At 29.3% G+C, this 22,455-nt stretch overlaps 2 protein-coding genes across 2 annotated transcripts in view; one reads left to right on the top strand and one right to left on the bottom strand.

Moving 5' to 3' along the window:
• LOC103579399 (3-phosphoinositide-dependent protein kinase 1) overlaps positions 1–21,206 on the bottom strand; it is a 112,912-nt gene extending 91,706 nt beyond the window's left edge. Inside the window, exon 1 of the mRNA XM_053739062.1 lies at positions 21,096–21,206. Within this exon, the coding sequence (XP_053595037.1) occupies positions 21,096–21,119 (24 nt within the window). The 5' untranslated portion in view covers positions 21,120–21,206. The remainder of the gene's footprint in view (positions 1–21,095) is intronic.
• On the top strand, positions 15,427–17,656 carry LOC103579401 (uncharacterized). The gene is made up of 4 exons (XM_014444646.1): positions 15,427–15,642; positions 15,760–15,958; positions 16,752–16,844; positions 17,301–17,656. The coding sequence occupies exons 1-4, from the start codon at positions 15,533–15,535 to the stop codon at positions 17,619–17,621; spliced, it is 723 nt and encodes a 240-aa protein (XP_014300132.1). The 5' UTR covers positions 15,427–15,532; the 3' UTR covers positions 17,622–17,656.
• Positions 21,207–22,455: the final 1,249 nt, after the last annotated feature.

Genomic DNA, 22,455 nt, shown 5'->3' with positions numbered 1-22,455 from the left:
TTGTTGTAACTCTTTGGCAACAGGTATAAAATATTATTTTTTTTTTATGCTCGTTGGGATTTTCTCTGAGAAATATTAATCCATTTATCTTCAATATCTTAGTCTTATTTGTTCTCTTATACTATCATCGCTTGATTACATACAATGTCTCATCTTACTGAACCTCTGACACCCGACGACTGATCGAGTTAGTACGTAGAGTTTGCTGTACTTGGGTTAAATTGCTTTTGTGCAGCAATAATCTATCTCCGTTTATACGTAGGTATATATAGGCATCAAAACAAAAGAGTAACACCAGAGTCTAGTTAGATTATCGCAAACCACATCCAAGATGGAATCATATATATATGAAACATCTTTGTCACAAGTAATTCAGTTGCTATATTGCTGCGGGAGTCTCTGGAGTCATTATTTTACTGTACAGATGCGTACTAAGATTTATTTCAATTTTTCTTCATCAAATTGATGACAAGAAAAAAAGAAGAATATATAAATCGCAGCTAAAATCGATTGATTGAATCATGAGAGCCCGGCTTACTTCTTGAAAAGTATGACATCAATTGCGTCGAATGTCACAAATATGATATATTTTATATAGGGCTGCCAGCGCAATTTGTGTCCCACAGAATTTGCATTGGTCAAACATTATATTAGGGTAAAATAGGTAATTATCTGGCGATTGTTGAACAGAAACGAATTGGGGGAGTAAATTTTTTTATCGGCTGGTTTTTTTGAATATGGACTGAAGTAGCTGTCAATTAAATTGAAAATTGACCTCATGTTTACAAAATTAATGTAAAAGGACTAGACAATTGGGTTGTCTATTGGAGGATAATTTTTAGATTGATCACCACTGAATGGACTCGTAAAGTAGATTCTCGGAGGGGCACTCTTGGCTCGACAAAAAACTCGAAGAGGGGTGCGTCTGTTGTGTCTGGAGCTGGATCCCTCTTGGGTGAACGCCCTTGGAAGCCAGGCGCAGGCGGAACCTTTTTCGTCCCCCACGGGCGTTCTCGCCCTCACACTTTCTCTACCCCACGGGTAACCATGCCATGGACTCTATGAGGTGTCTGGACATAATAGCAGCCGGAATCAACGAAGGCAGTTTAGATCCAGACTATCAGCTTTCTCTCTTGGTACATAAGCAGTTTTCCCGAAGGGGATTTATTTTATTCCCAACAGCATGTCTGCTATGTGACTCTTTCTCTCATACTTTTATAATGTCTAACGTAGCAATATGTTTAGATTTATTCGCTCTTAGAGTTATACCGCGTTACTTTTCAAGCCACTACGTGCTCTCAACCAAAGTTATAGATAATCTTATAGGAAAGAAGGATCAGGTGAAAAGCTGGACTCCCACACTCACTAATACAGAGATAAAAATATTTTATCATTTTATTTATGGTTCGTGCATGAGCACTTATCAATCTCGAAAAATCTTGTGATCGTAGCTTTTAATGCTCTCTTTTAATTCTCATTTCATCCCTCGTTAATTGTACGGAAAAAATCATCACATGATTTACTTTTCCCAATTCGAAACAATTATTGCCGTATTGTAAAAAAATTTTCCTGAATTTAGTTATAATGTGTTTTGGAAAAGTTTGATTTCCTGTTTAAATCAGCTTGTAAACAATTTTTGATTAAACTGAAGCAAACAAAAAAAAATCCTGTACAAAGCTAAAGGATTGAACGTACTCTGAAAATCCCGAAATTAATCGCTTTGGTGGATTTCTCTCTGAAGACGTAATTGGATTCAGAGTAAGCACTAGATGCAAAAGCTGCATTATAGAATTGGCATTCAAGTCTCGTGGGGTTTGCACTATAATCACCACACGGCCTTTATAGCTTTCTCACCTTGACTCCTGAGACTTGAGTCTTAAGGACGGTTAATAAATTCAAAAGTGTAATCGCTTCCCAAGCTAGAAAAGTGTCGACAACTAATTAACAGCACGCGTCACGAATACCCGCATAACGATGGTAGCTTAAAAAAGCTGCTTGTTAGACATTATATCTAGGGCGTGGTCGGTGAAAAAGGCGCCGGTAATATAGACAAGAACGTGCCTGCCAGCGCCCTCACAAAGTTTTCCTGTAAATGCGGGCGATTTATGAAAACTCGTATAACACATAAATGTGCGAATGCAACTTTACACCGAGTATCATAAAATGAGTCAAGAGGCTGTGCAAGGGTGATAAAGCAACAGTGAATGGGTGGGATTCTGAGAAGAGTGGACCGAGCCAAACCATACAACATAACACGCACTCAAAAGTTACTTTGCTAAGCTAAATAAATTACGCTATAAATATTTATTTTATAATTTTAAGCTACTTGCTAAATTAAATGTTATTTTCATTTAATAATTCTGTTTTAATCATTTAATTTATTATCCCAGAAATTAGAGTTAATGACAACAATAAACCACTCTCTTTAATCAAATTCAAATATTTATAACTTATTAGTTTATATCTTGAAATGCAGTCTTAAAAATTTTAATTAAGTACTTAATGACGTTATTTATCATTACAAAAATTACAAGGTTTCAAATTAAGAAATTATTTACTTGGCATGAAATTTTCTACTACTGGTATTGAAAAACTCAATTTCTGAAAACAAAAAATTTCATTGCTTGAAACAAAACCTCGTTTATTTTGAGTAAAGAATATTTTCTGGAGCCAAATTATCGAGAGTAAAATTTTATCGATTTTTGAAATGGCATTTTAAAGAAAAACATATTTTATTGATTGATCAGTCTCTTCAAGTTTCATCGAAGGATTTAATACAAAGAATACAAAATGGCCGCGGATTATTTATAGCTATTATTTATTTTTATTTATCGATAGATTTAAAATGAAATTTAGAACGATTACGTTCTAAGCCCTCGCAGATTGAAGGGGTCACTGAAAAATGACTAAGATATTACAGTCAACGTCAAGAATTTTTCATTTAAAATATCACATTTTCATTTACTTTTCAATGAAAATGTTTGTCAAGAAAATTTGACCTTGTACTGAAAATTTTATTTTCTTTGTACTACACTGTAAAAACAGTGGTATTAAAAATGGACTCAATTTAACACCACGCGGGGTTGAAAAGAAATAACACCCATGTAGTCGGTGTAATTTGGCTGTGTTAAAATACCGGTGTATAATCGGTGTTAAAAAAAAATTCTGCGTATAAAAATTAGAAAAAAAATCTAAAATTCGGTTGACCCTGCGAGCCAGTCCCAAAACTTCCCTCTGTTTTCAAGTTCAAAGGACTCGAAAACAGTGTTTTCAATATGTCGACAATAAAAATTATTTTCTCGAGGTCCGTATCTCGGAGATACGGAACGTTTTCGACAAAATGGACACCCTGTGACTGTTGTCATCGAAGGTAGCTTATAATTATATTTTTTTTTTAGGAATAAGTGTCAATAATATGAACATTCATTGTTTTCTAGGACGTATTCTCGCGGGAAGAACTCAAAAAATGTAGACAAAAAAATCTGGACAACGGTTGGCCCTCTGGCAACGCTTGACCCTACACCTCCTGTTACCCCGTTTTTTTTGACAGTATAGTAAATAAATTTTTTTATTTGAAATCAAAATTCTGCGATAGTATTATTTTGTTAATTTGATGTAAAAAAAGTTGTAAATGAAAGCACAGCTTTTGTTTAATAAATTTGATGTTAAAATTTCAAAATCTATGAGTTTTTTAATTGATATTGCTAATAAAAGAGTCTTATTAAAGATATAAACTAACGACGTAGGATAAACCAAATAAGTAATGAAACGCGTATATTTTTTTTTAGTTTCATTTCAAGTTAATACTAGAAAAACTTTTAGTGGCTACGAAGCACTTTAGTACTGAGAGTGTCGGGAGTACAAAATTTTTCCTTCTTTTATGTCCATCAACCTTTAATTCCGAAAAGTGAAGTGCGCCTCTGCCTTTTCTTCCCACGATACCTATATCCAAGTACTTGGTTCTCTCTCATACTATATATTTGATGAGAGAAAGAAGCACTGGATCCAGCCTTGACGTATGAATTAACGAACCAATGATAATTAAAAAAGGAAGCTATTCTTGTATATGTAATTTCATTATTTAGCTTTCAGTTAAAATTTAGCTTATTAAAAATGTACAAAACTAAATAATAACTTAAATTTAATAAAATACATTTATATATTTATATATATTCATAAAATGAAGATATTTATGTTTCAAATTGAACTTTGTAAGGAGTCTTATTTAATCTTAAAATGTATATGACCGGCGTATTAGTGAAGCTAATGATTACGTTCTTGAAACTTTCAAAGTAAAGATTTAGTTTTATCTAAAAATTAGTTTCCAAGGCGACAGAAAATGAGAGAAGAGAGTTTAGTTTCATAAAGTTTATCGTACACGAGTTTCCATTTCAGTATCTGATATTATATTCACTTTAATCATCTCAGTTTACAAACGTTTTTCTACATTTTACCGGACTCAATAGAACAAAAATAAATTTAAGTAAATTTTATTATATTAGAAAATCATAAATTTATGAGTAATAAAGTTATGCGAGTAATTTAATGAGACAAATTTATATATATTAATAAATGAGGGTGAATTTTTTATGGTGACACTAATCCCGAAAATTGCTAAATATATATACATGAAAATCATACCATAAAATTATTTATGTTTTAAAAACAGATTGGGTATAATGAAACAAACGGAACTAAGTGGGTAAAACGGACCACTCAAAGAATTTGGTGAAATTTTTTTTTTTAGAAATTTTTTAGAGAATTCAATGTATTGTTGGCTATAAAAAATATATACGGTGTTTTCTTCGCTATATTCAAATTTTATACAAGATATTCGTCTTCAATAATTTTATTTTTTCGGTATCTTTATTTACTAACAGTATTGCAAATCTCTTTTTTCACTTAGATTAGATATAAAAAATTTTATTGTAGTTGCTATTTTTAAATAGATGAAAAAAAATATTTTTTTAGGCGTTGATAGTCGCTTAAATGAAAATTAATCATTTCATATCTTTATTATACAAAAGTCTATACTGATAAATGAAAAGATATTTTTTTAACAAATTTCTGACAAGCTTCAGTGGATTAAAAGTCGAATTTGTCCGAAAAATCGACCAGCAATTTTTTTTTAGAAAAAATCTGAGGTTTTTTGTATTTTTCCGCGAATTAAGGATCTCATTACTTTCTAGACATGAATAAATGAAATAAGTGAATAATCACTAATTCTGAGTCCCAATCGAGACACTTTTTGAAATTAGTAGTTCGGTTTGCACTTGGAATTAGTAAATATTTACTTATTTTCCCTTATTCATGTTTAGAGAGTATGGTAATAAAATTTACCAGCTTATTCTAAAGAGAATTTTGAAAATTTTTTTTCAACTTGTTTGATTTTTGGAGGGGAAAGGTATCGATATTCGCATCAATAATTAAATATATTTAATTTTCATAATAAACTAAATAAAATTACCCCACGTATAAAAATTAATTGTCATTTGAAAAAATACGTGAAATTGAATGAGACAATATAAGGTATTCAAGGGTGCGGAAGAAAAATAGTACTAATGCTCTGGATGATGAGCATGGAAAGAAAAAAGTTAAAAAAAAAAAAGAACTAACAGAATACGTGGTGTGGTAATAAACATTATTTGGCACCTACTTGACATGGTCATTTATTACCCGAGTTTTTCTTCACTTCTACACGTTCTATATTGGGTATTAGTTTAACGTATTGGAAATTTAACTAAAAACCTCAAGGCAGGCGAAAACAATGCCAAAATTTTTGAATCACTTTTTTGCCAAACTTGTTACGGCTGATTAATTATTAGTTTCTATATTACTTATTTATTCCAGTCTATGTTTTTTGCCGTAAAAATAAATCACTATTTATTTAATTGAATCCCATGATTTTTTTAGTAATACAATAATTAAATAAGTTATAATACTATTTAAAATTTGTATATGAATAGAGCGTTAAAAGCTATTGAAACAGAATTTTAAACTATTAATTGATGTATAAATAAAAGTTAAATTTACTAAAACAATTATTTCATAAAATGTTCCATTAACTTTTTTTTTTTTTTTTAAAGCAAATGTAGAAATAAATTTGACAGTATAATGTTAAAAATTTGCAAAATATATGATAAGTCTAACTCAGGTTTTTTTAAATTAATAATGAAAATTAAGAACTGCATTAAATTAAAAAAAAAAAAAAAACTGGAAATAGTAAACTGCAAAAGGCTCATTAGCCTTAAAAGCATTTATATTGTAGCAACTGTAAATGTTTTCATTCTTTATATTCATATTTTTCATTGGTTTTTTTTTTTTTTTTTTTTTTTTTTTTTTTTTTTTTTTTTTTTTTTTTTTTTTTTTTATCAACATTACTGGTTTACAAAATATAATAAGCAACAAGAGTCAAGTAGAATGATAATAAAAAATTATAATGGTAATTACAGCTGGAATAAAGTACAATTAGCAACTACCCAATTGGGAAAAACGAAAAAAAAGGTGTTTTACAAAGAAAAATACAGTAAATAAATGAATTTAAATAGTAAAAAGTCTGGGATACAGTCATGTGTATCGTTTGATTTTCATCAGACCGAGCCTATCCCACTAACATGAGGGAGAGTAAAAGGGTGGATCCTAGTGGATCAATAGTCCCTGTCTGGCCTCACCCTCCAGTTCTAAACCTCAGTGCCCTCATTCGCCACCACCGCCACGACTCGACTTGAAACTCGACTCCCGCGTTCTCATATCTGCTGGCTATGTGTGTCTGTATTTTACACTTACACCGGTGACAAAGTCCTCGAGGGGTGTTTGCACGAGTTCATGACAGAAACTCCGTACAGTAGACTCGAGCCCCGTCAATGTGGTTGACCCATTTTTTTTCAGGGTTTCACCTGTTTTATCTCTCTCCTCTATTCGCTTTTTTAATACACAACCCCAACTCTTTAAACACTCTCAGTATACTGTGCTCTATAGCTACAATCTATAAGAAATATGTGTGAGCTTTAAAATAATGTAATTGCCCTGGATTCCAATCAAAATTTTACTGCCTATATAAAACAGCTCCATTTCGCTATATTGCCAATGGCAAGAGCGCTTTTAAAACTTTACTTGATGGATCTTTCGTTGTTTTTATAACTTTGCTACTAAGAAAAGTATATAGCAAATAATTATATACATTTGTTATAACCAGACATACATGCTATTATGGATAATTTTTTAGCATGTCAAAAACAAAATGTCCAGAGTCCTACGCATTATCCAATGGACTGGCATTTCCGTAACGGGATGATGTACTTTACGGAAATTATCTTGTCAACTCAACTTACACAAATGTTTTATCGATTAATTAAACAAAACATTTAATATACACATCAGTATGTAGCGTCTAATCAATTATCTATTTATATATCTGTGTATATAACGGCAGTTATAGAACTTATATAAATGTAAAAATAAATTTTGAAGCATATCTGCGCTGAAAGTTTAAATTCCTGCTCTGATTAGTGGGAAAAAAGTCATACTTTTTTCTTATGAGAGAACAAAGGATTCAAATTGGCGCATGCGCCAGTCTTCCCGCAGAAATTTGAACTTTCAGGTGTAGATCTGGTAACAAATGGAAGCTAGGAAACCTTTAGGTCGGGTAGGCAATTATACAAGAGTTGGAATGTCCTTTTGTTCCTAGGTGTGTAATTTACTATTTTTCATATCATTTGCATTAAAACTCGCGAGCCACTCAAAATAAGCCAATTTTAGACCGATAACATTTACTGGTCAAAATCTGATCAATTTCTTCTCTAGAGAAGAAACTCATATTTTTGGTCGTCTGTTTGACTTAAGACATCATAACTCAGTATCAATGCGAATAATAAGACAAATATACTGCGTAGAAGGGATAAAATACGATTTTGAACTTCGGGTGACGTCAATCCTCACCTTCAGCTCGGACAATAAACTTCGCTCCTGTTTAAAGTCGTAATTTCATCCCTTGCTACGCAAAATACTATTTCTTTACTATTTTTAAGCTCAGTTATACAAAAGCATTATTCAAAAATAATGTAATCCGAAAATAAAATTTACTAGGCAGAGACGATTTAAGGATGCGAAATTCGTTAATAAAGATCTCTTAAATACGGCGGATGATAAAAACAACGAGATTTGAAGATTGTTTTATGAAATTTTTTTAGTTGGGTAGAAAGAATATCCAGAAAATCCATTCGACATTAAACTCGTATATTGTGACGGTACTCGACCATTTTATGCGGCAACAGAGTGAGTGAGGACTCGCTTCGTTGCTTACCATCCTCTTACAAGTTATTCGCTGCGCGAAAACAGTAAGCAGCTTTACGACAATCCTAGCGTCGTGAATGTTACTTTTACGACGTCCCTCCTTTATTTCAGTCTCACTTTATTTTTTGTTCCTTTTCAGGATTTTCCTGTTCCTTACATCACAAATTTACGTTTCGCTTAAAATGTACGTCTTTAATTTACTATAACAGCATTAATTCACATTTATTTTATCTCTGTGATTGCTTAAAAGCGTTCTCAAGTACTATCCGTTTATTTCTTTTAAAAAAAAAAAAAAAAAGCCCCTCAGTAATTCTCGTCAGTAGTGAACTATGAACTTTGCTGTTTCTGGAAGTATGCCCCAGTGACCTGTGAACTTTTGGTGATTTTTAATAGCAATAGTTAAAAGTCCAGTGGATAAATGCAGACAGAAATATGGGCATTCACGTGGCATGGTGGCATATCTTAGTCAGGAAATGTCGAATGTCCCAGTATGACGCGCATGGATCCCTTTACGGGCGTGTCGATGCGTCGCTATCGTACCCTTGTCCTCTGTTACTGATCGATCGCAACCCACTGGGCGCGCGTGTCCGTTTTCGTTGAATGCCAGACGTCCCTAGAAATTTCTATCTAAAATCGACCGTGTCGATCCCGTTGCCGATACACGACGGCCAATTATATGGTTAACTCTATTACAAAACCTCTGCCCTTTTGTGCATTGCCTCCGTTCTTGACATTCTCTAAATCATCGATACAATAGTTGTTCGGTAAATGACAGATTTTTATTTTTAATCACAGGATTAAAATAATCTAATTGAGTAATCAATATTTATGATTTTAAAAATCCAGAGCTTGTTTAACAAAAGCTTTGGAAAAAAAAGGACTACCTGAAAGTATTGCGCGTCTTATTACCCTAGAATATTACATGAGTATAGGGTTAGCACGCGATGACCCAGACAGGGTGGCGACTATGTTCACCACGCTAAGGACACCTGTACTCACTCTATTTTCTTAATCAGATATTGTAACAGAATATTACTTTTTCTTGTTATTTTTAAAACCACATTAATTAAATATTCTATCAACTCAAAACTATGTTATCATAATAATATATTAATAATTTAAAAACCTGGATACAAATTTTACAGAATGGGCTATTAAGGTTTGTACTCAAGTTTTTAAATTATTACTTCTAACATTTTTTTTTTAAATTAAAAATTTTCTACCAGCGTTAAATGAATTTTTTTGATAATATTTCTTTCAAATCGCGATATTTTTTTTTTATCTATAAAAAAGGTTAATATCCAAAATAAAATTTTTTTCAACAAAAAAAAAAAAAAAATACCCTATAATAATAATAAAACGTCAAGAGTAAAGTCATTTATAAAAGTTCATAATTGATGAATAAATTGGGTTTCTACGTTAAAAAAATTCAAAATGAGAACACCAGAAACAAAATCGAGTAGGGCTGAGAAATAAAAAGGGGAATATAACTGCGGGTATTATTGTTCGTAGAAAAAATATATGACTGTAATGTCTCAAGTTAATGGAATATTTAATAAAATTATATACTATTAATAAGAATAATTATTGTAATAAAATTTTCAAACTAGATAGAAAAGTAATATAATAAAAAATCCAATTAATAGTGAAGGCCACGATAACTAGGCAAAAGTTTAATATTGGATGTTTTTTTTTTGATATCACTGCATGATTTTTTGGACTTGCACAAACTTGACAAAATAAAAAAATGAGTAGTGAAAAAAAAAAAAATGTCAATCGAAGTAAAATCTATGTCTTGTTAAAAAAAGACTATAATATCTGAGAGCCCTGCGAAAATAAAAAGTAACTGTCTAATTAAAGTCAAAATCTAATAACCAGTGAGTCGATAAAGCCGAGGTTTTAGTGAAGCTAAAGCTCACAATCCATATGGAACAGCTCGTCATACAGGATATAAATGAGTAAGACTTTTATCGAGGATACGAGATTAAGCGGGTTTGAAAAAATAGGGCATCCAGCAAGAGAGAACTCTCTGCAACCCTGGTGGGCCGATCAAGGTATGCTGAAAAGGCGAATGGCGAATCCCTACTCGCACCCGTCCTGGGGGTGGCGTAGTACTCGAGAAGGAGAACGGAGTTTATCGACCACTGACGTCATCCACCCCCACTAGACTACGTCACGTTTACGTTCTGCAGCGTATAAGAAGGGCGTCAGGGAGGATGATTGATTCAGGAGCGTCATAAACTTTTTCGTCACCCAAAAACAAATACTACGTAACATTAATAATTGGTATAAATATTTTACACGTATAAATTATAATGAGAATCTCCATTTAAAAATTTATTCCAATGACCAAACATTCTATTATGAAGTTATTTGAGTTTAATAGTCTTGCATCGTAAATTCTAAACCGCAAACTACAAAGTAAACACTTGGCTAATTGGCAAAGTTAGATTATACCCAGTATATTCAGTATAGTTGCATGATAACAATTGAATTACAATCGTAAATGTGTCGTACAGTGTAAAGTATACAAGAAAAAAATTAAACATGAAATCATTATTATCAGGGCACTAACACACCCAATTCTACGACGATCCTGCGGCTGGCTAAGTCCTGAGTGCACAAGTATTGATCGAGCCTTTCTGTTTCCCCTGTTTCATCCCCTCGGACTACGTACTTTGCCGCTCAACCTTCTCCTGTCTCTTTCCCCAAGCCGCGAATGGGTGAACGCGGGAAAACTCACTCCTATTTTTTTCTCGAGGGATCGTGTGCCAGCCCTCTCTTACTGAAGAAAAAAAATGCCTGAACTCTACTACGACTACTACGAATACTATTACTACTGCTACTGCTACTACTACGATTACTACAATTACTACTACTACTACTACGTCGTGGAAATGAACAAGTTTTGGATTCTCTCATGATTTGTTTTTCTCATTACTCGTAAAAATCTCTCACTCATCAGTTCAGCCGTAATAACTCTCGTTTTTTTTTTGACTTATCGTTATGAAAATTTGAAATTTTCAATAAAAAAGAAGTTATTGATTTCAATACAATTATCGAGAATCAAGTTTTCAATAGATGTCGATATGTCAATATTCGAAGAAGTTATCCGACTATTTCTAGAATCATGTCCGGTGTGTATTTTCAGAAAAATATAATTTTTGAATAACTTCGAAACTTATATATATACTGATTCATTTCAAAATCTAATGAGCCCTGAAAAGCTCAATAAACTGTCAATATTTGTCTTATCAAGTATTTTTTATTGTCGTAAAACGTATTTCAATTGGTCAATTGAAAGATAACCATGAAAAACATCTTTTATAAGATATATATATTGCTCTAGTAGATGAGGATATTACTGAGATATATTAAGTATATTAGTTGTTGATGAAAAAATCCCGGCGAAAGCTGGGCTCGAACTCTGATCCTTCTGATTTTGTCTATGGTGTCACCCACTGCGCTAACCCACGCACATGATCGCGTATCGTCGAATAACGTCACCAAAATATTTAAAAAATAACTGACGAATTACTGATATTATCCTGAAATTTTATGCAGGAAAGATATCAAAATTATGATTTATCAGCGAGTATTTTTAAGTTCGCTCAATTAAGCTCAATTCTAAAAAAGTATTCAAGCTTGAAAGCGACAAAAAGATTTGAAGAATCCACAATCGTAAGTTTTTATAAGATTTCTGTTTGCAACGCATCGTTACCGATGAGTATTCTAATAAATAAAAAAAAAAAAAAAAAAAAAAAATTTAATGGAATACATAAATGAAAACGATTGAAGTTGAAGCAGACGGAAAAAATTAACAAGCCAAAGTTGCGTAATTTTTAAAATACCATGTTATTTCCGGAATTTGATGATAACTGTCTATACTATGAATTACTCAGTATAAGTATATAACAATATTTCTCAATATTTAATTGGCTAAACTTGTATATTTAAACTCACAGGATATACTGAGGTTAAATCCTTAAAATAATAAAAAATATTTTTGTGGTTTAGATATTTTACAAATATATATTTGCATCATGAAACTTTGTTGTTTCACAAAAGGATATGAACAAGAATAAGAAGACTATCAGTATAAATGTTGAACTTATTGTCTGCATTTGGCAAAAATAGAAAGCCAGCTATTATGAATGGAATAATAGTGGCAGTTATTGGTTACGAAGAAGAAGTTATTCAGTGCGAATGGAACGAGGGTTAAAAATAGTCAGACAATATACTTCAGTTGGAAGGTAGATCGTTTTTGTTCGTTTACTATAAAATGAAATCAAGCAATTGAAAAAAAAAAAAAAAAAAAAAATATATATATATATATATATATATATATATATATATATATATATAGAAAAAAAAATCAAAAAAGAAAATTCTATCATTCGATCTCACTCAATCGCGCGCGCCCATAGATAAAAGTGGAATGGCCATTCACCTCGTTAGGGTGGTATTGCTGCCCATAGATTCGAGAATCCGTAGCAATAACAATGGAAATAGAATAGGGTGAAAGGGCTCAAGTTAATAAGGCTGTCATTTTTTCAATTATCTTTTTATATTTATTTAGTTATTTTTTTCAAAATTTATTTCTGTTTTGTTATCGTCTACGGAGGGTAAACTTTTTTTATCAATTTTTCGTTCAATCAGTGATAAATAATTAAAGCATACATCAAATTAATTCCGATAGATTTCTTTAAATAAATGGATAAAGCTGAATTTCTTTTACGCAATCGCGATGATAAATATGTAATAATAATAAAATTATATTTATATTTAACCTATCTGAGCATGATAGCTTTAATTGAATAGTTATGTAAGAATTATGCAAAAGTATTTTTAATTACTTACATAAAAAAAAAAAATAAACTAATATTTACTCATATAAAGAGACAAATGACAAAGTAATCGCTAATAAATACAATTTTATATTGTGATTTAATGATTTTCATTTGTAATTGTTTGATTTATGATAAAATTATTAAATTTTCATTTTATTAAAAAATGATATGAAAGCACATGGAGATAAAATTATGAGAACAGTTTAGATGCATTTATGAAAATAGATAATCTTATTAACAGAAAATTTGGTTCCGGCACAGAAAAAGAGAATTTTTCAGCACGAGAAATTTTGTTGTTTTCATTTCATGATTAAAAATTTTCTTAGGGCGAAAAAAATTTCCATGAAATCCATTTTTTTTTTGCACATACATTTGAAAATTATTTCTATATATTATAGAAAATATTACCATAATTATAGGAACAGTTTTAAAAATGTAGGATTTGCCTCCATAATGCATTTTAACTATTCCCATAATATTATTGAAATATTTCTGTTAGTTTGTTCTCCGTCCATAAAAGTAATGGTTTGAAAAATGATATTGCAAACTATACTAATTATTTTCAAAAATAGTAAAAAATTTCTGTTTCAAATTCAAATTTTATGCGATTCATTGCTATTTCAAAAAGTAATTTTTTTCAGTAAATGTATTAAAAATTTTTAACTAAATATTTGTTTATCAGATTTAAATAATACTATACTTTCATTAAAAATTCAACAATTACTACGCCTATGATTAATTTCAGTATATACAAATCCAAAGTTTATGTATTTTCTACGAACGTTGAAATAGTATTTTTGGTCGCTTCGAGTTCAATCGTATTACACTCGACTATAGATGTTACTCACGTCAAAAAACGAATGCCAAAATAGTAAAGTAGGACATGGGACACGTTGCATTTATTTCCGCGCCAGACGGGCCGACCGCGGCGAGACATACGTCGCGACGAGGGTTAGAAGAGGGCAGAAACAAGGTATACATTTCTAGCTAGTCCAAGAGCTTTCCTGTAAAACCAAAATTAAAGTGAATCACCCGACTTTACATGCACGTACCCAAATAGATTTCTGTTACTATCATGCCATAGTCATCGATTATTGATATCCTTACAAGCTGTGTTAATAATCGTTAACTTGTGTACAAACATAATATAGACATACATAAATCAATACACCTTAAATAAACTTTAATACTCTAACAAGAATTTGTTTTTATTTTTATTGTTTCATGACTAATAGATATTATAGTCGCACAATAACAAGTTACAAAAGTCAAAAACCTATTCATTATATTTTATAAAATCACTTTTATTAAATTTGAACTCAGTTAAAATTTTTAAGTAAATCTATTATGAGTTGTAATAAGAAATTACAAATGCTTTCAATCAATTATTGGAGATTATATTTTATGATTTGATAAACTATATATGAAAATTAAAAATAGAGAGAAATTCTTATTGGAAAATGGTACAAAATATAATAATCAAAAGACCGATTGTTTAATGAAAATCAAACTACGATTTCAAAAAAATCCCTAAAGAAGATTATAAGAAAAAATAAACTTTTTGTGATAAATAAAATCACTGAAATTATTTTATAAAGTAGTTTCTATTCGACGAAAAAAATGCATACTAATATCGAATAAATATTTACAAGGAGCTTTGTAATAAAATAATTTATCAGGTTAAGGAAATTCTCTCTTTGAAAATGAAAATTTATATTCTCGTGCACGACTTTTGTTCGTTATCCATTTACTGTTATTACATTATATATATGCAATCTTTTATCCTAATCACTCTATAACAATAAAATAAAAACAAAAAGGTTTCGATAGATTTTGATTGTCAGCGGAAAAGCGCATCTGCTTGTAGTACGTAAGCACGCCAAGTCGCGTGTTCAAAGTCCGTCCATTGGGTCGCATTGTAAACATCAGGTGTAGAAATCTCGTAGATGCACCTGCAACACGCTTACTCTTTACCACAGATCACGTTACTAAAGGTTACAATTGTATTAGCTTTTCGCTTTTATATTGTTTAGATTTCTTAACTGATCGATTACAATACAACAAAAGTTATAACAACGTAATTTAGAATCTATAAAACTGATAATACTATTCATTCTTTCAATACATGTCCGTTTCACGTGATCACCGGATGTTCGGAATTTATGATCTATTTTATCCCCACTTTTATATGTGCCGATTAATAATTTTGTTATTAACACCAGCATCAATCTACGTTTTTTTTTTTTTTTTTATAAATGAACAATGTGAACAGTCATGGCTCTGATTTCCCACGCATGAGAATGTCAGCCAGGAAGGTATAAAACCACTAACAAACCTCAAATTCATGACACTTTCATTCAATATTTAATAAAGTTTAAATTTATCTAATTATGAAAATAATAATATTTTTACTTATCATTGGCAAACTTTGTCAAAAAGTTTTAATTCAAGCTCTAAGTCATGACAGTTTCACTAAAGTATTGTGGGGAAGTTATACAAAGTACTCGAAATCTTTTATTCTATTAGCTTATTCAAAGTAGATTATATATAAATCTATATAAATTTCTACTAATTATTCATTTTGTTTTTTTTTTTTTCTTTACTTTTTTTGAAACAGTGTCAGAATATCGCAGCTCTTAAACCAACTGTGTAATGAATCACAAAATGAAGAGATTTTATCCCGAGATGCATGTTACGGGTGTTTTTTTCGAGCAAGCAATAAACCATCAGGATATCCAATGTTACTTTCAATGTCTGCATGTGCAGAACTTTATCTTGACAATTCAAGCTATGGTCACTGTCAAACATACTTGAAAGTAAGTTTTATCTTAAAAATAATATCCAATTAATAAATCAAATTCCAATACACATTTCAATATTAAAAAAATAAATTATGCATCTACACAGAAAAAAAGGATTTTTCGGTGCAAAAAAATTTTCTCTTGCCCAAGATAATTTTTATTTTCAATTGATAATGCAAAAAATTTATTGGGGTATCCGGGTCAACAAATTGACTTTTTTGACATAAATTTAAGTTTGCAATCAAAATCAAGTCAAAAATAAATGAAAAACAGATTCATTTTTGACTCGCTTTTGGTTGACTTAACCTTAGAACCCATGTAAGTAAAAAAAGTCAAATTTTTGTGACGTAGGTGGGTAAAAATTTTTTGTACCAAAAAATCCTTTTTTTATGTTCATATTTTTTAAATATTTCGTGTATTATTTTTAATTTATATAACTATGTAATCAAGTTAGTACTGTAATTTTTAAAATTATTGGTTAGAATTTAATGAAATTTGGCATATTAGTAAATAATGATAATTGATAAGAAAAAGATCCAATTGAATTTTTAAAGAACAGAGAACCAATGAAATTTTGATTTTCATACATTTAACAATGCGTCTCATGATAAATCATAGATGTCATCGAATTTTTTTTTCTACGCTTTACAAAACTGAAATTAGATCTTTTTCATGTCATTATCTACCAACAAGCCGAATTTTATCAAATTTCGAGCGGGAACTTTGAAACCGGCAGTGCCACCTTAAAAGTATATTTTTTTCTACTGTATAAGACAACTGAAATATTAAATATAAATAATATTTGAAGGATGCAGTAGCCAATGCGGAATTAAATGCCAGTCCCGCAATAATTTACTGTACATTTTTGGAATGTATCAGACAAGTTAATAAGGACTCTTTGGTAAATATTTATTAGTTTGCTTGGCTTATATTTATTGTTTTTTTTTTTTTAAACATTCCTAAGCACACTTTTCTATTTCCTATAACAATATTTTATTTTCACCTTAATCACATAGTCGATAGTGAATGCTGTAGTCGACACATAAGTATATAAATCACAAACGCTGTAAATATTATACGCAGGATGCTCTTAAGAATCTAGGCTGCGAGGGAAAAATTAGTTCATGTAGATTAAGATCTACTGTAGTATCTAATAAAAAATCAGCCACCTACATCACTATTGGGTATCTATTTTTCCGTAGGCCTGTCTGTGTAATAAAAACCAAGATTTGAGTTGTATGCGATATTTTTAGATCCGAAGCTGAGTCTTTATCCCTTTGGGTAACTGGAGTTAAATATATATACATTATATATATTTAAAATGTATGAAGAATAATATAATATAAAATTATTTCAGATTAAAAGTTGCATTGGAGAAGTGATTGAGACGTTCGATAATTTTACGGCGAGTGATACTAAACTTGCCCAGCTCTTCGTCAATACAACGGCTTGTATTCTAGCTAAAACACGCTGTGGATCACTAAATCCAATTACAGGGGCTTTAAAAGAAGGCAATACGTCAACCAAATTTTCAATAATACCAACAATGAATGCCATTCTCGTAAATACAGATTACGATATAAATATTATTCAAATGCCATTTGGTCACGGCGTCATTGATGAATGCGCCAAGTACAGAAATATTCAACAAGCGACTTGGCCAAGTGTTCAATGTTAATTTTTATTTTATTCTTATTGTTTATTTTAATTAAACTTGTTTTTCTTACTCAACATTAATGTTGTAAAATAAATATATTTTAATACTTTTTTCGTCTTATAATTCCTGTTTATTATACATTCAAGTTAAATGCACGAGTGAAATGGACGATTAACGAATCTTAATGGACGGTAATAATAATAAAATGTTAAATAAAAATATGAATTGTACCACATTTCCTCCGACAAGAGTAACGCTCGAGTTAGTTTTCTTTTCATGGAATAATTTTAGATATGCAAATATCTTATGGAATATGCGTGTACGCGTTGTGTTGAATATTTTTATAAAGAAATGCGATGTACCGTAAAAAGAAAAACGCTTGAATACCAATGTTTAAATTTATCTATATATATAAACCCGTGTAAAAAAGTTGGTTTTAAAAATACTCCAAAAAAGTTCATTACCGCGAACTTCAAAATTTGAAACAATTCTGGGTTTTTAGTTATTCATTTTTTGAAATTTGAAAACATAAGTAAAAATAATTTTCAACTGCGTACTCTTTGGAAACATTTTTCTTAATTTTTAAAACAAAAATAATTCGACTTAAAAATTTCGTGGTTTGAAGAACACAAAAAAAACCCAACTTTTAAGTTTGGCGACAGTAGAACACTTCGCTTCGCTTTCGAGGTGTGTAAAACAAAATTTGTAACCAATCATGAACGTTTTTTGATTTTTTATAAGAACTTTTCAAGAATGAGGTTTAGATATTCAAAATTTTTCTACTTAAAAATTTTTTTCAGTTCCAAAAATGATCAATTCAATGTTTAGAGTGTTCTCAAATTTACAAGTTCACTATTATGAATTTTTTTACATGAAAATATATATATATATATATATATATATATATATATATTTAAAAGTATATTTTAAATTGATGATTCAATTTTTCTAGAACTAATTTAACTTTATAAGCACACGTAATAAATAAAAAATAAAATAACAAAAAAATAAATAAAACTTGACTCATCACATTGACAACAATTTAATAGCTTACTTATTGAACTTTGTATCATGTTCTATCATTTATATTTTAACCTATCTTTATTTACAAATGCGTGAGAATAACTAGTTTTTTTCCAATGACAAACAAATCATTAATCACCCATAAAGTTAATGTTACAAGTATTAATAAGTCAAGTAAATTAAGCCGATTATGTATTTTGCAAACGATATTTTTGGATCTATTTAATTATTTTATACAACTGTAAAAAGTTAAATGACTTTGACCCATTTTTAGGAATAAACACATTTAAACAAACAATATTGAATTGAAATATTCATTTAATCCAATTAAACTTAATTATATTTCATAACAAAATATATATGTATATACATTATTAGACTGAACTAGAAAATTTTCATTCAAACAAGATATAAACTGAATACAAAGGAATCAAGTAAAATTTAAAAAACTTCAACTTTTTTTTGGTAAATATAAATAAAACTCTAATTAGTAAATATTTACTGATGTAACCCGATGAAATGAAATTGTAATTAAGCTTTTCAACACTTTGTAAGCCAAAGTGATTTTTAAAAACAAAGTCACCTTGTTTAACAAGCATATATATATATATATATTTTTTAGTAAGAACTCGACTCCCACGTAGTTATGGTGATGGTATGCAGTGGTTACTTAATCGTCAAACGAGAAGAGTAAACCGACGATGAAGTGAGGAAAGGAATGAGAAACATCACACAGCACAAGACTCTGAAGAAATGTTTCTCTCGATTAAGTTTACATTCCACAGGCGTCATCAAACTATAAATAGCATCTAAGATTATTATGACTGTGAAATCATCACTTGGTAGATGACAACGTAGTTACGAAAATAGGAGAAAGCGGATTATTATTTTTATTATTATAATAATTATTATTATTATTATTATTATTATTATTATTATTATTATTATTATTATTATTATACCTAATTTTGCTATCCAACAATTAAAATAAAAAAATTTTAAAACATTATGCGACATCTACTAAAGTAGATATGTAACTAGTATTACCGATCAAATGTTTCCGCTTTATAATACTAACATTGCCATTATTTAATTAAAATTTTATTGGATATTATTAAATAATAATAATAATAATAATAATAAAATAAATCAATGATAACAATTGTATTATAAAACTAAGAGTAATTGTCAATTGCGAACAAACACTATAGATGTATTAAACAATCGTTTAATGATAAATATTTGTACTTAAACTTCCTGTTTGTTGAATGCTATTTAAAATGATTAATAATTTTGAACATTAATGATGAGTAGAATATCTATAACTGTCAACTTGGAGATTAATTGCTTTAATGCAATTTCTAAAACATTAATTATAACATTTAATCAGAATTTTAGTAGTGAAAAATATCGCAGATTTGAAACTTTACATAGACGCATTTTAAGTCAAATGGGGACGTTTTGAAAACAATTTTCAAAACGAATTAGTACATTTTGTTTCTTCTCAGCAGTTCAAAAATCTTTGATTTGAAATCTTTATACATAAAAGGAAAAATGAAGATGATACTCAAATTAACCAACGTCTAATAATTTTTAAATTTTTTTAAAAACGACAAACTTAAAAATTAAAATATTTCTGAAAATTACACCTATAGTTTTTGAAATTTTTTACATGTGCATTTTTTTTTACTTAATTAAACAATTAAAAATAAAAATTCAAAAATTTTTAATCGTCTGCTAAGTTTAGGATCATAATGAAGTAAATTTCCGTTACCAGGATGTTTTAAAAAAGTTGTCATTCGACTCAAAATTTTCTTAGATTAAGTTGGTTCTTATCTGTTTCAGATTTAAAAATCTTAGATGTCGAACTTTAATTGCGATCTTTTTGGAGCGAATATTTTTAACGCGGGTAAAATATTACTCAATTTAAATCTGTTTTCAAAAATTTTTATCTGATACTTTTTAATCAAAGCTATTGGCTGCTCTATTGTTGTTATGAATAAATATACTCTGAATGACGAAGCAACCGTCATATTATTGTGATCTATTGAGTATCTATATAATTAATAATCTAGTTCATTAATTTAAAATCACCAACTATTAAATTATTTTGAGCAATCGTCAAAACTACGTCACAAATATTGTGTGTGGACATATATATAAAATAGCGAGAACAGATGACGGGGTACGTCAAAAGTGACGTCATATCAAACGGCCAATGAACTACCCACGTTTGCGCATTACGTAATAGTCGCCGATGGCAATGCTTTTAATAGCCATTATTATTTTATTTTATTTATACAAATAATATTTTATTAAACAAACCTACCGGCAATAACGGTAATGAAATAAAATATATTATCTATTAATGGTATGATTTTTGTAAATAAAATATTTCAATAGATTGAATGAGCTGGTGAAAAAAATTTACATTACAATTATAAATAAAATAACCAAGGTGTCATCACTTACAATTGCTGCTGGACTGTCATCCATTGTCTTGTTTATATATTTAACACGTTAATGTCTGATTGTTTTTATTTTTTAACTCTTCTGGTAGCACGAACTTATTACACTACATTGAAAACCAGAAAAACTGTCAGCCATCATGAAAATTTATCCGGTACATTGATCCAATAAAGTCTAACAATTGATTTCATAACGCGACTACTGGCGACATCTTTATGATTTTATTCAAAGTTTTGTTGTTTAAATTTAACTTTGCGCATGCGCAACGAGTTTTTAAAAAAATTTTATAATTTCCCGCGAGAAAGAAAAAAAATTGGTTAAAAATTATTTTCTATGAAAATTTCAAAAAAGCCGTTTTGAATATTTTTTAAATGAGCGGGAATTCAACTGACGATTGGCAGTTGTTTAAATTTATAAATAAATAACTGAAAATTAAAAAATGCATACTTGGATAATTGAAAACCCAGTACGCGCATTTTTTTAAATTTCATTATTTTAATTTATTTATTTATTTAATTCAAAATTTATAAATTGTTTCATGTCTGCTACATTCACACTCATTAACATTTTTCCTGACTATTTTACTTGGTCATAAAAAAAAACTTTTCAAATTTCAAATGAGTATAAATGTAGCACACATGAGAATAAATACGAATTTTAAATAACTAAATTAATTACTTAAAATAATAAATTTTTAAAAAATACATGTACTGATCTATTATTTATCTAAATACGCATTTTAAGTGAGTGTAAATGTAGCAGACATACGACAATTTTTAAATTACATGTAAAAAAATTAAATCATTAAAATAATAAAATTAAAAAAAATGAATTTACTGAATTTTGAATTATCTAAACATGTATTTTTTTATTTTTATTATATAAACATTTTAATTTATTATTTCAAAGTTTTAAATATTGTCAAATGTCCGCGAATTTTACTATCATCATTTTAAAATTTTCATTTTATTTACATTTGATTTTGTTTTACTCCAAAATTTAAAAAATTGACACTTGTCGGTTATATTCACACACATAATTTCAAAGTAGTTATTTTTGTATGAAAATAAACGAAAATAATTTTAAATTTCGGTCTAACAGATTTTTCTATCAATGTTATGATCCTAAAGTTAACAATTAGTAATTTTTGTATTTTTTTTTTTCAACAAATAAATTACAAAAAAACAAAAACTAAAAATTTGCACATGCAGAAAATTTTAAATACTACAAGCACAATTTTTTAAAATATTTTTTTTTTTTTTTTTGTAATTTGTTTAAAAAAAAAGTCAAAAAATTATTAGACCTCGGCTAACCAGTATCATTAAGGGCGTGTTCAGAATTATACTCTGGAGGTGAAGAATTA

The sequence above is a fragment of the Microplitis demolitor genome, chromosome 5 (assembly GCF_026212275.2).
Source record: "Microplitis demolitor isolate Queensland-Clemson2020A chromosome 5, iyMicDemo2.1a, whole genome shotgun sequence".
Lineage (NCBI taxonomy): Eukaryota > Metazoa > Arthropoda > Insecta > Hymenoptera > Braconidae > Microplitis > Microplitis demolitor.
Note: the sequence above shows the minus strand (reverse complement) of the source record. Positions and strands in the feature narration are given on the sequence as shown.